The sequence below is a fragment of the Littorina saxatilis genome, linkage group LG4 (genome assembly GCF_037325665.1).
Source record: "Littorina saxatilis isolate snail1 linkage group LG4, US_GU_Lsax_2.0, whole genome shotgun sequence".
NCBI classification, from domain to species: Eukaryota; Metazoa; Mollusca; class Gastropoda; order Littorinimorpha; family Littorinidae; genus Littorina; species Littorina saxatilis.
Genome location: NC_090248.1, coordinates 60,697,033 through 60,711,985, shown reverse-complemented (window position 1 = coordinate 60,711,985; position 14,953 = coordinate 60,697,033). Strand labels below are relative to the sequence as shown.

The window sequence follows — 14,953 nt, the reverse complement described above, 5'->3', positions numbered from 1 at the left end:
TTTTTCCACAGCTTATGATACCAAAGTCACCGAGACAAACGTCATTATAGAACAAAAAAATGCGCTCGCTAATTACCCTCGAGGAATTTTTAGAACTAACACGTCACGCTACACTTTTAGAGTGACGTTTCTTTACTTTGACGTAATAGATTGCACGAGGCTTTAGAAGAGATCGAGGTTCCAAAACAAGCGTCTTCAATTTAGCTGCCTCGACTGCAGGACATTTTCAGTCAAATATGTGGGATAAACTCTATTCAAAGGGCAACGCTGTTTAGTAACACCACCAATAGAGAAGAAAAAAACTGTTAAAATATCATTGTGTGATTATTCTTATGTAGAAAAAGAGTAGTATTAGTAACACTCCCCACGAAAGACAGGCAAACGTTTAATTGGGAAATGTATCTGACTGTAACTGCTTTCAAAAAACAATACGGTTGGTGTCCTTCGCCAGTCTAAAATTCAAAAATGCTACGTTAAGAAAGACAACGCCAAAACTTAAATTGTGTCGTTCTTCTTCAGGTTACATAGCACAGTTAACTTTTCACCTCTAGTAGAGAGGTCGTACCGATGTGGACTGTAACTAACTTGACGGCCTGTGACTGCAAGTCGTCTAACGACAGTATCCGTGGCCCGGGTAATGTTTAGAGTGGCTGTCCATCACTGGCTCTCGTCATTACAAAGACGTTAGTGACGGCCACAGTGGTCAGGTTGAGCTGTCCGTAACTGTGTTTAAAGGGCAAGGTTGATGACGTCTTTCGTAATGCTAAATTTCAGTAACGCCACCAGTAGAATGACGACGTTAAAAGAAATATTTAGCCGTTCTTCTTATGAAAAGAAGAGTAGTAATATCCCTACCCAAGATAGAAGGGCCTTGACAAGTGTATCTAACGTTTAACTGGGAAAATGGATCTGTCTATCACTGCTGTTAAAGGACAGTAGTGCGGTTGGTGTTGCTCGCCAGGCTAAAATTCAAAAATGCTGCGAGAAGAAAGACAATGACAAAACTAAATCGTGTCGTTCTTGCAACGAGAAGAAAGATAATGCCAACACTTAATTGTGTCGTTCTTGCAACGAGAAGAAAGACAATGCCAACACTTAATCGTGTCGTTCTTGCAACGAGAAGAAAGATAATGCCAACACTTAATTGTGTCGTTCTTGCAACGAGAAGAAAGATAATGCCAACACTTAATCGTGTCGTTCTTGCAACGAGAAGAAAGATAATGCCAACACTTAATTGTGTCGTTCTTGCAACGAGAAGAAAGATAATGCCAACACTTAATCGTGTCGTTCTTGCAACGAGAAGAAAGATAATGCCAACACTTAATTGTGTCATTCTTGCAACGAGAAGAAAGACAATGCCAACACTTAATCGTGTCTTTCTTGCAACGAGAAGAAAGACAATGCCAACACTTAATCGTGTCGTTCTTGCAACGAGAAGAAAGATAATGCCAACACTTAATTGTGTCGTTCTTGTTCGTGATTCAGAACACAAGGCCTAACACGCCCAGTAGAGAGGTCGTACTGGTGTGGACTGTAGCTAACTTGACGGCCTGAGACTGCAAGTCTTCTAAGGACAGGGAGTGTCCGCGACCCGGGCAATGTTTAGAGTGACTGTCCATCACTGGCTCTCGTCATTACAAAGACGTTAGTGGCGGCCCCAGTAATTGCCTGTCGTCACTGTCTCGCTCAGTTAGATTTGTGGTGTCCTGTGCTAAAGTCCTGCTGTGTGCTTTATCTATAGTCCCTTGAAGTGACCGTAGAGAACATAAGTTACGTTGCAGTCTGTCCCCTGGCTTCTTTGTTTTGGTTAGGTCTGGGTTCGTTTGCGTTTTCATAATTGTTCTACCACCCGTCACACGTTCTACTATAGTCTCTCTCTCTCTCTCTCTCTCTCTCTCTCTCTCTCTCTCTCTCTCTCTCTCTCTCTCTCTCTCTCTCTCTCTCTCTCTCTCTCTCTCTCTCTCTCTCTCTCTCTCTCTCTCTCTCTCTCTCTCTCTCTCTCTCTCTTACATTTGTGTTGTCTTGTGCTAGATTTCATGCGGTGTTCAAAATCGTCCCTTGAAGAGACCGTAGAGAACACAAATGACTTTGCAGTCTGTGCCTTGCCTTTTATTTGTATTTTGTTTGGTCAAAGTTCTTTTCCGTTGTCAGAATTGTTCCACTCGTAGTCAAAACTTCAGTTAGAATCATTGACTGTCTTTCTCTTACATGGCTGGTGTTCTGGCAGCGTCCTCCTGTTTCGTTCTGGTCCCATAGAGGAAATTTAAGTCGCTTCCGCCTAATAGAAATCTAGCAGCAACGAGAGTCGCCCCACTAAGGCATGTGCGTGTTTAATTGCAATCAGCCACCTGTTCTCCTGGCAGAATGACCGAGGTCATTTACCTACGAAATCACGAAGTTGATCCGTGTCAGTCTCGTCTTGGATTTGAACGACCCGAAGTTCACAAGTCCAGTGCTCTAACAAGCGGGTTACTAGGGGTGGTATGCACGAGAACGTGTCCAACTGGATGGGACCCAAGCGCTGCAAAGGATTGCAATCTCAAATACATCTCAATTAAAGGCAATCCCACTCAGTGTTTGGTTCCTAACTAGTTGGGTACTTTCTCGTCCACGCCACCCCTGGTCCCCAATGCAGCCGAGGCATAAACGATGATGCGCTCCATAACTGCGAGTATGGGGGAAGGCGAGGAATATTTTACAGCAGTCACCCAGCGATCAGTCAGAAGCCGTCCGAGACATGACTTTCTTCCTATGAAGATTTTACGACGACAGTTGAAACAGGGGCAGTGAATCATCGCCCGGGAGTCATTGCACCGTAAAATGACGCATCCTGCTTCCTGCATCATCTCCCCGTTGTGATTGGACGAGCAAGGAGGCATCAGCAGAGCTGCCGGGAACCCTAAATTATCCGCCCTTGTTTTTCATCAAGTCAAATCTCTTCTGTCAACACACTTTATAACTGACTATTTTCTCTGGGGATTGATCTGGCCGAAACTTGTGGCATCGGGGATGAGTTTTGTTAAATGCAACTGAACGGTTACAAGCACTCTCATCCGGGCAAGACGAATATGAATGCCTGTTTGATTTTTCTTCAAATATTTGGCTACAAAATCCATTCTTCAATCGTAAAGGCTCAGTGTCTTGTTCCACAAAATGAAGGTAAGTTTGTCGCTACCAATAACATCTGCTCACTCGAGAATCCAATTATAAACAAGGGAAAACATATTTATGATATTACAGATGTAATCTCATATCCCACCCATACACACACACACACACACACCACCCCCCCACCCCCACATACACACACCGACTGTGCCGGAAAATCAACAATCAATCTTAGCAGTGAATATAAACAGAAGTCCATACACGATCGTGAAAGAATGGAAAATCAGCAATTAAATGTAACTCTTAGCACAAGCCGTTCATCAAAGAGATAACCTTTAGCCAACAGGCATCACCACACCATCGTGGACCCCACGGTACAATTTAACGGGCAATCGTTATCAAAGGACAAGCCAGCATACCAGACCAGCAAATCAACACGAGCATATCACCACTGACCCAGACCAGCCCCATCCAACACCCGTAATGTACGCATAAGCATTACACGTCCTATACTAATAGAAGCAACTCCCAACCCTTTACGGCTTCAGAAACTTGAGACGCTGACAACACGCTTTTCGCCAAAAACAAGGCACATGAACAACTTCTATCATATGTTCCGAAGCAGTTCCCAACTTCAAAAAGACGCAAACAAACTAGGAAACACACACAAGATAATTATAACCAAACAGAACAACGCCACGCGACAATTTTCAAAATACATACACAGGCAGTTCCCAACTTCACAAAGACGCAAACAAACTAGCAAACACACACAAGATATAACCAAACAGAACAACGCCACGCGACAATTTTCAAAATACATACACAGGCAGTTCCCAACTTCACAAAGACGCAAACAAACTAGCAAACACACACAAGATAATTATAACCAAACAGAACAACGCCACGCGACAATTTTCAAAATACATACACAGGCAGTTCCCAACTTCACAAAGACGCAAACAACGCACAAGACATGACCTGATGGAGCAAAGACACAAGCCACTGTTGATAGTACATACCGAAGCAGTTCCAAACTTAAGTAAGACAACACAAACACACAAGACATACCAACACATGACAATGACACATGTTATAACACATGAAGAAACTCTTCCCAACTCCCAACAGCAGAAGTGTAAACAGCGAGACACAGACATATACGTACACACTACAAACATCAACAGACAGTACCAACGACACTTCTCACAATACATACCAAAGCAGTTCCTAACGTTAGAAAGACGCGAACAAACACACAATACATAACCAGACAGGACGACACATGACACATGTAATGTCACACACCGAATCACTTTTCAACTCCCAACAACAGAAGTGAAAGCGAGACACAAACAGACACACTACAGCAGGGCCGGATCTGGGGGGGGGGGGGGGTTCCTGGGGTTCCGGAACCCCCCCCCCCCCTGGCCATCCAATGTACCTCTCAGAGAAAAAAAAATGTGGACTTTGGACCCCTGCCTTCAGTTGGAACCCCCCCCCCCCCCCCCCTCAAACGAACTTGGTCCGGCCCTGTACAGGCATCAACATACAGGACAAACGACACTTCTTATATAATGCACACTAATGCAGTTCCAAACTTCAGCAAGACCTCACAAACACACAAGACATAAAACACAGGACAAAGAAACATGATATAACACATATCGAAGCACTTTCCAACTCCTAACAGCAACGAGACACAAACGGACACACTACATGCATCAACAGACAGGACCAACGACACTTCTCATAATACACACCGAAACAGTTCCCAACTTAACAAAGACAACACAAACACACAATACACAACCAGACAGAACAACGACACATGACACATGATAAAACACAATATTGCTATTTCATATGTTACGTAGATTTCCATTGGTCAATTGGGCAAAACTGAGCTCAGTGCAAAAGTGATATCGACGACATTTCCGTCGATATCAGTTTTGATATCGACGACCTCTTTATTGCTTCCCCACTTCAAAAACGAAAACACCTAAATTTAAAAACAAACAAATATATATGAAAATGTAATTATCCCAGAATTTAGTTGAGCAAGTGACTAAAGACTTTTTGAAAGAAAAGACATTTTGAAAAACTGAAAAGTACAAGAAAAGAGTGAACAAAAAGAAATAATAATCAGAGGGAGGGATATGGGACAGCCAAAACTGAGACAAATACTTTGTAAATTTCTTTACAGTAAATACAAAATGTCCAGAGAATTAGCAATATATCTAACATTGACTGACTGTGTGATGATATCTTCTGCTATTGGTCTGTTTCGACAGTGATATCAAAATCTCGACCTCCGGTCTTGATTTTGATATCACTGTCTCAACAGACCATAGCAGAAGATATCATCACACAGTCCGTCAATATTGGGTATTACGAAGCAGCTCCCAACTTTAGAAAGACGCAAACAAACACGCACGATCGACACACGACAGGACAACGACACTTCTCATAATACATACCGAAGCCGTTCCCAAGTCCCAGCAGTAGCAGCAACAGCAGGACAAGACGTGAAATCCCTAGAGCGGAGTCTGCCATCCTCGGTGCCAGGAACTCCTGTCTCTCAACACACTCACATCCTCCCGGTGGCTCTGGTCACTCACTGGACACACGCTGACCCTCCCAGCCTGACCACCCGTCCTCGGTCCTCTTGTCCTTCCTCCCGGCTGTTTCCCTCCTCTAGTGGGTCAGGGGTAGCTGTGGCGGCGGGCACTGAGGGAGGGACGGAGCCCTGCAAGTGGAAAGCAAAACTCTTATTGATCGAGGGTTATGTGCCCGGGCGAAGCGCAGAAACAGATTAATATCAGCCGTTTTCATCGAATGCGTGGAAATTGGTCGTGGGATGTGGGGGATAGTGGAAGTGGTGAAGGAGGGGGAGGGGGGATGGGGGATGGGAGAGGATTGTATTACTGCAGAAAGAGATTGGGGTGGGGAGGGGGGGGGGGGGCTATTGACATTTGTTTGAATGCCATGAAAGCATTGAAAAGACTTTTACTTGTTGAACCGCCGACAGTACCGAAGCCAACGAGATAACGCACAAGAGGCACATTTTCTAAAGATCTGTTCGCAGTTTACTTTTGAATTATTAACAGTGTTGAAACCATTCCAATCCCACACACAAAACACGCATTCAAATAATATTTTTGAGCTACGGCCTGTCAAGCCATGTATGAACATTATGTCACAACAGATTCCTGGGTGGAAAAAAAAAGGATAACACCAACACCACAAAAGGCAGACACAACATCAATGACAAAAGCAACAACGGAAACGACTCAATAACTGTCTGCTACCCACGACAATACAAGAGAGACGTCATCTCAAAGGGAGAGAACAAGCAAATTAAGGCGGTGACAAAGACTAAGAAATCTCCTGTATTAAAGTCAGTTTGTTATGCAAGTTGATTAATTATCATTTAATCCCTTTTTTTCGCGTGATAAATCTCTAAGAGTCGTTTCCTGAAAACCATCCACATTATTCAGACTGAAATTTTGAGGAGAAAAAACCCATTGAAACAAAAGCAAGCGGAAGATGGTTATTACCATAACGGCCGTTGACAGTAACGAGACCGTGTTTAAGACAAGTAAAACTTGTGCAAAGTTGTAGTTCTGAGCAGAGAAAGTAGCTAACACACCAGACACACCCACACTTTGCAACCAGAGAGCTCACACAAAAGAAGAAAACAATAAAATCTAAACTTTTAATGTAAAAATGCCACCCCGACTTTATCGGTTCAGAATCAGAAAAACCACGAAACTCAGTGTCTGCGAAAGTAAGCATTTCACTGTCATGAAAAGGGCAGGAACGTGCTGAAAAAATGAAAGCCGAGCATGATCCCGAGCGAGAAACTGGAACAGGGAGACAGAAACCAAGTACCTGCCAGAGTAAGTCTTTCGCTGTCTACAGATGGACAAGAACGTGCCGCAAAAAGCAATGGCTATCATCTGGAGCAAGAAAGTGGGACAGGGAGAGAGACAGACACACAGCATCTGTAAGCAAAGTAAGTATTTCTCTCTCTACAAAAAAGGACAAGAAAATGTCGCAAAAAGCAATGGCTAGCATCCGGAGCGAGAAAGTGGGACAGGGAGACAGACACACAGCATCTGTAAGCAAAGTAAGTATTTCGCTGTCTACAAAAGAACACGAACGTGCCACTAAAAGCAATGGCTAGCATCCGGAGCGAGAAAGTGGGACAGGGAGAGAGACAGACACAACAAGACTGGCCCTGACGTCCGGAGCTGCTATCAATATTTCACACACGGACCTCCCACCATCCACGCTCTACAGACAGCACGCGCGCCTACATCTCAATAATAGTTTGCATTGCAAATACGTACGGCCGCGGGGATCAAAATAGGATTTTGCACCAATCAGGGCGCGTAGATGTCTTGGTCTGCAAATGAAATGATAAATCGCGCGGGGGGCCCGGATGGCGTAAAGCCCCGCACTTACAGCGACAGATGAAATCCGCCACCACGTGACCAGACTACCGACAGGGGACTTAACCCACCCGCCCGGCTCTCACCACCGGTTATCTGTCTTGGTCCAGGAAACCGCCATCACAAGCTATTAACCCGACTGAAAATCTCATCTACCGGATAGACAAATATTCTTTTTTTCCGCGGCTCCGGTGAAGCTTAGGGCCCGAGACAGACGGAGCGGGGAAAGTGGTATTGACAGGCTGCTGGCCCGGGCGGGAGAAAATGTTTGTCTGCTACCAGATAAGTGGCTCAATGTCGCTTGCGTGACTGCCACAATGGCGTCAGAATACAGTTGGTCCTCGCGTTTTGCTGCGGGCGTCTTTTAACACAGGGAAAACTTCATCAATCGAGAGGACCTCTAAGGTCTCGGCCCGGGCGTGTTAGAGATACAGCCCGGGTGATGGGCCTTGAAAAGGGCAAAGGGTGGCCCACCTCATCGCGGCCTGAGCAAATGAACACCATCACACTCTGAGCTGGCCCGTTGGCCCGTGGCCAGTGGCCAGTGCTGAGATAATCATTTGCTTTTCTGGACTGGAGCTCGAAAACCATCCCTCAAGAGAGAAATTCAAGTTTTACGCCTTCACGGCAAAGCTATTATAGGGGTTTTAACCCGACTTTAGATAAGATACACAAGTGTATGTGTGTTTAGGTGGTATCAGCCATCTGCACTTATGGCAGAATGACCGAGGTCTTTTACGTGCCACTGTGGTGACACGGGGGTGGGAGATGGATACCGTCTCTGGGTTTGCACATAAAATTGACCCGTGTCCGTCCCGGCCCGGATTCGAACCAGCGACCTTTTGATCACAAGTCCAGTGCTCTACCACCTGAGCTACCCGGGCCCCCCAACCATCTCTCCATTGCGGTGGCCCTTTTCAATTTGTTTGTCTGTCTCTTTAAAAAAAGAAAAGAAAACACACCATTTTTTTTAAACCATCTACAGTCGGGGTCAAACCCGGGAACATGCCCCTAATGGTTTGACCGTGAGGGCGTTAAACATTACTTATCATAGGGTGTTTCTTGTGGTGTTTGGCGTCTTGGAAACGCGGGAAATACGTGTATGCGTTAAACGTGCTGTTTCCTATTCGATATGTTATGTTCTATTACCAGATTGTCATTGTTTGATGTTCTAGCGAATTGCATTGCATGGTTTACATGGACTTTCTTAATTGAGCCCGAGTTTGACTTCACAAAGTCTTTTTACCGACAAGTCAGCGCCAAAGCTTCGAGCAGCGAGCTTTGTGGAGTAGACACCGCAAAGTAGACTTCGCCCCAATAATGACAGGCATAAGCCAAAGTAACGGGCACATTGGTGTCTATAGGAGATGGAAACTTGCTGCATGTTATGTAATGTATATATTGTGTGTGATACGTGGAAAATGTGATACTATTTAATTGCATGTGTGATACAGGGACAATGTGATATCTGTAGGCCTAGGCCTATACTAGTGACTACTGTGCGTGATACATGAAATGTGATATGAATGCTGTTTATATATGTTATACTCTTACTTTCTGCCTATGTCTTAATCCCAAGCGCAAGACAAATTCTTCCATGTGAAAATTGAAGCCAATAAAATTTGAGTTGAGTTGAGTTGAGTTGAGTTGAGTATAGTGTTCGAGAGCCGTTCATTTTGTAGATACCTGCGTTAATCGTCGAAACACCCAATAAATTATACCAGATGCTGACTCACGTACGCACATGGCAAAGGCCTTCGTCTGCATGTGTGGTTTTAATGAACGTTGCAGGTAATTATGCAGTTCACTTTGTATCCGTATCTGGCCATGCAACTCAAGCGCCATGCGACTGGCTTTTTTTTTCTTTATTTGGTGTTTAACGTCGTTTTCAACTGTTCAAGGTTATATCGCGACGGGGAAAGGGGGGGGGGGATGGGATAGAGTCACTTGTTAATTGTTTCTTGTTCACAAAAGCACTAATCAAAACATTGCTCCAGGGACTTGCAACGTAGTACAATATATGACCTTACTGGGAGAATGCAAGTTTCCAGTACAAAGGACTTAACATTTCTTACATACTGCTTGACTAAAATTTTTACAAACATTGACTATATTCTATACAAGAAACATTTAATAAGGGTAAAAGGAGAAACAGAATCCGTTAGTCGCCTCTTACGACATGCTGGGGAGCATCGGGTAAATTCTTCCCCCTAACCCGCGGGGGGTATGCGACTGGCGGTGAACAGCGCTATAGAAGAATGTTTTATTATTATTATTATTTAAGTTATTGAGACATCCCAGTGCACTAAGGGACTTATAGAGCAAATCGAGAAAATTCATTATTGAACGAAGCGCATAGCGCTGAGTTCAATAATTATTTTCGAGATTTGCTCTATAAATCCCTTAGTGCACTGGGATTGTTTCAATAACGATATTGTCAGTACCGCCAGAGAAAAAAAGAAGATTCAAAACGCACATTTTGCTACGCGCATTTGGATAGGCGTAACTGTGTGGTCAGGTTTGTGTCAGATCTACTTTTGTGTGGGCTGTCTCAAGTGTGTCGTGCTTTCGTCACACGCGAACTCTTGTTTTAATTTCTGTTGGTAAATTCCAGTGTATCGTTAACCCATATCCTACCAACATTTTTTTTTTAAGATAATTTTGATTTTTTTTCGCTTTTTACCATCACAAACACACTCTATAACACAAATATAATCATAACATTTGAACTTTTATTTTTCTTATGAGTTTTTGAGGACGCACGCTTGAAGAGTGCATGGTAGCCAACGGGTACGTATAAGTGTTCTCATGATGCACGCTCAGAGAGTGCATGGTATCAAGAGGCCTGGTACGTGGGTTTTTTTTATCTCCAAAACTTCACAAACAAATGATACGAACAAACACAAAGTAGTGATGACAAGACCTACAGTTCACAAATAGTTCCTCAAACTCATAAGTTTCAACTTTGAGCTCTGTAGACATGGCAAGTTGAGCAGAGCGTCATCTCAGTGGATGCCGTGAAACGCATTGAAGCACTGATTGTGAAGTCCAACTGTGCATTTCAGGCAGAGTTTCTTGGTGTTCTTCTTGCACAGTGCGCACCGCTTTGTTGTCTGCGATGGACCAGCGAAATGACCGACGGCGACGCCATCAAACCTGACTTCGTCTGGCACTCTGTGGACGGCAGGCAGAGCAAGTCGAGCAGCACGCCGTGGCTTGGCAATGGCTCCATGCCGCATCAGGTAGACTTGCACAATGCGTCGCCGGAAGGCAAGCAAGTCGAGAGGCTCGGCGGTGTGTGCATCTGTTCTCCGGAACAACAGCCACGCATTCTGCATCACGAGTTCCAGCACATGTGCAAAATATGGCCACCACCACTTTTTGGTGCGCAAAGAGATGCGATAGGCATTGATATTTTGATCTGCCCTGTCAACTCCACCCATGGTTGCGTTGTACACTCTGATCAGATCTGGCTGCTGTATCTGAACAAACTGACGTTGTGCTCTTGACCAGCGCCGAACTCACGCAAGCGGCATCACACGATCGCAGTTGCTCGCCGCGGTCACTACACTGTTGTCGTTCCATTCCACAACCAGTACGTTGCTGCGTCGGTCATGACGGAAGTCAAGGGTACCACGGTCTTCTTTGGCGAACCGGGTGGCATCTCTCATTGGGCAGTGTTCTGTGCGGTTCTTCCTGATTGTTCCTGTCGCCCCTATGCTGTTAGCCGCAAGATCACTCAGCAGTGGAAGAGATGTGAAGAAGTTGTCAAACGTCAGGTGATAAGGGCGTTGTGGAAGCTCCGAAATCAGATCTTTGACCACCGTTCCCCCGAGACCAAGACGACCGTATGGTTGACCACCGCCAGCCCTAGTGTACGGTTCGAATTGAACAACGTACCCAAGCGGGTCAGCGAGGGTCCACAGTTTGAAACCAAATCTAATTGGCTTCCCTCGGATGAATTGTTTTGTCGAGTGGTGTCCGAAATAGGGGACCATGCTCCCATCGATTGAGAGATGTTGCTGCTCAGGGAAATACAACACACACCTCTCGTTGATCATCGAGAGGAATGCCCTGACTTTGCTGACCTTGTCGTTTGGGTCCAGTGTGTTGTTGTCTGCAAGGGGAGAGCAGAGACACGAACATAGCGTCAAAAGAACACAATACGAACATAGCATCAAAAGAACACAATATTATCATCAAAAGAACAAGAAATAGTGCCCCCTACGCCGCACCACTGGAGCCGCCACTGCATGTTTATTTGAAAGTCAAAAGCATTTTACTATGTGCATGTTTATAGAGTATGTAAGTACACAACATCCAGGGGTCTCTCGCTACCATGCACGCGTGAAGCGTACGTGGCCCAGCACTAAATATAGGGGCCTTTCACTACCATGCACGCTTGAAGCGTGCAGAGACGTTACCTTTTACTTCGATCAAAAGTTCCATGGAACTTTCATCCTACACACAAATCGAATCTAACATGTTTTTCCATAGATGTCCATGCAAATAAAAGTGCAAGCATTAGCAAAATAACTGCTTTTGTAAATAAATGGCACTTACTGAGATTGACGTGAAGATTTCGAAGTCATTTTTTCGAGTCTGCTGCAGAAAAGATGTTTCCACGTGTGAGTTTTGCAAGCAGGAAGCGGGAAGGGGTGTTGAAAAGGTAGACAACTCTATCAGCAATCGCGGCACATCAAAATCAAAAGTAATCTCGCTTTCATTGCCACTAAATTCTTCAACTTTTTTAATGCACGTGTGAAGCGTGCATGGTAGGATATGGGTTAAGCTAAAAAGTGATGATCTTTCTTAGAGACCTCATTTAAACTCGGAGAAAGGACTGTGCTCTTCGCGATTCCTTCATCGAGCTTCGACAGATTGACTGTGCAGAGTGTTGCCCCTTGAATTGACACCGGTCAAGGCCACGGTACGCGGTTAGCACTAGCAGACTCGGATTTTCAAAGTAAATGTGGTATGTTTCTCGTGTTGTATCTTCACTCATCGGGGAGACTGGTACTATTATATATGAACCGTAAGAATGATGTGAACCCTACACGTATTATGTCCCCATCGTTTGTTTGTTCACATTTGCCCAACATGTTAATTTGCTGCGAGGTTTATGTCGTCTGCTAGGGCGGCTAGGGCAAGCGAACCACGGCACTGCACTGCAGTCTCATTTCAAAAACAACATTTGCTCGTCTGCACGCATGAGGCAGGCTGGTAATAAGTGTTATACATGGTAAGAACGTTCTTAACCCGACACGTTTTCGATTCCGATTGTTGTTGCCTTGAAATAATAATTCGGAAACCATTCATTTACTGAACTGATGCAGTCGTATTTCAGTGTAATGTAGTCTGCTACGTATATATTCCAAATGCTGATCTAGTTCAGTGGTACGTTATCGGAATAACACTTGTGTTTTCTGTTAGCTGCTGGGAATTGTATACTAACTCATCATTTGGTAATGTAGATAATAAGCTACCGCATAATTATGAGAAGATTCTTCGCAAGTCGAAACTGAAAAATAGACACAGCGGGTTCTATTTTTAGATCAGTGGCAACTGTGGCACAGGCACATGGAATCTGTCAGAAAAAAACACTTCTGCTTTAATTGAGAAGCAGGAAATGTATGGTATTTTGGTATTGTGGAGAATATAAGCTACATGTCATTAATTAATTCTGAGGATGAGAGCACAGTCTCGCTCAGGCAAAGGGCGGAAGAATACGCTCTGTGGAAAAGTTAGCGCACTCCAAGAGTGCGCTAACAGTTTTAGCGCATCGCCATTAGCCAATCAACTGGTTCACATCAGTCATGTGACACCAGTACTTACTGACAATTATTATTATTATTATTATTATTATTATTATTATTATTATTATTATTATTATTATTATTATTATTATTATTTAAGTTATTGAGACATCCCAGTGCACTAAGGGATTTATAGAGCAAATCGAGAAAATTCATTATTGAACGAAGCGCATAGCGCTGAGTTCAATAATTATTTTTGAGATTTGCTCTATAAATCCCTTAGTGCACTGGGATTGTTTCAATAACGATATTGTCGGTACCGCCAGAGAAAAAAGAAGATACAACACGCACATTTTGCTACGCGCATTTGAATAGGCATAACTGTGTGGTCAGGTCGTATAGAAGATCTACTTTTGTGTGGGCTGTCTCGTGTGTTGTGCTTTCATCACACGCAAACTCTTGTTTTAATTTCTGTTGGTAAATTCCAGTGTAGCGTTAAGCTAAACAGTGATGATCTTTCTCTCATTTGAACTCGGAGAAAGGACTGTGCTTTCAGTTATTTGCGGTTCGAAACCTTCATCGAGCTTCGACAGATTGACTGTGCAGAGTTGTGCCCCTTGCCAAGGTCCGCGACGGAAAGCCCATTTTCAAAATAAACGTGGCATGTTTTTCGTGTGGTATCTTCCCTCATCGGGGAGTCTGGTACTAAATATGAACGGTAAGAATGCTCTGAACCCTACACGTATTATATCCCCATCGTTTTATCGTTCACATTTGCCTAACATGTTAATTTGCTGAGCGGGATTTATGTCGTCTGCTATAGCTATTGCACTGAGTCTCATTTCAAAAACAAAAATTGCTCGTCCCGTTGCACTGAGTCTGCACACATAAAGCAGGCTGGTAATAAGTCTTATATGTGGTAAGAACGTTCTAAACCCTACACGTTTTCGATTCCGATTGTTCTTGCCTTAAAATAAACGGAAAGCATTCATTTACTGAACAGATGCAGTCGTATAAATTTCAGTGTAGTCTGCTACGTGCTGATCTAGCTGCGACGTTATCGGAATAACACTTGTGTTTTCTGTTAGCTGCTGGGAATTGTATACTAACTCATCATTTGGTAATGTGGATAATAAGGTACATGCCACCAACATGGCATAATTATGAGAGGAATCTTCGCAAGTCGAAACTGAAAAATTAGACACAGCGGGTTCTATTTTTAGATCAGTGCAACTGTGGGCGGCACAGGCGCATGCAATCTGTCAGAAAAAAAAACACTTCTGCTTTAATTGAAAAGCAGGACATTTATGGTCATAATCATTGGTATTGTGGAGAATATAAGCTACATGTCATTAATTAATTCTGAGGATGAGAGTACAGTCTCGCTTTGGCAAAGGGTGTAAGAATACGCTCTGTGGAAAAGTTAGCGCACTCCAGGAGTGCGCTAACAGATTTAAGCGCATCGCCATTAGCCAATCAACTGGTTCACATCAGTCATGTGACACCAGTATTTACTGACAATTATTATTATTATTATTATTAACTCTTCTTCCTGTGCGATTTAAGTGTCTTGAATGGGGCTGTTTTTTTATCCGCATGGATTCAACACCTACCACAATATGTATTTGATTT

The 14,953-nt window shown here is 43.8% G+C and overlaps 1 protein-coding gene across 1 annotated transcript in view; it reads right to left on the bottom strand.

Moving 5' to 3' along the window:
* The window catches only part of LOC138965672 (neuroglian-like), a 72,241-nt gene extending 66,390 nt beyond the window's left edge, over positions 1-5,851 (bottom strand). Inside the window, exon 1 of the mRNA XM_070337847.1 lies at positions 5,589-5,851. Coding sequence (XP_070193948.1) covers positions 5,589-5,664 — 76 coding nt within the window. The 5' untranslated portion in view covers positions 5,665-5,851. The remainder of the gene's footprint in view (positions 1-5,588) is intronic.
* Positions 5,852-14,953: the final 9,102 nt, after the last annotated feature.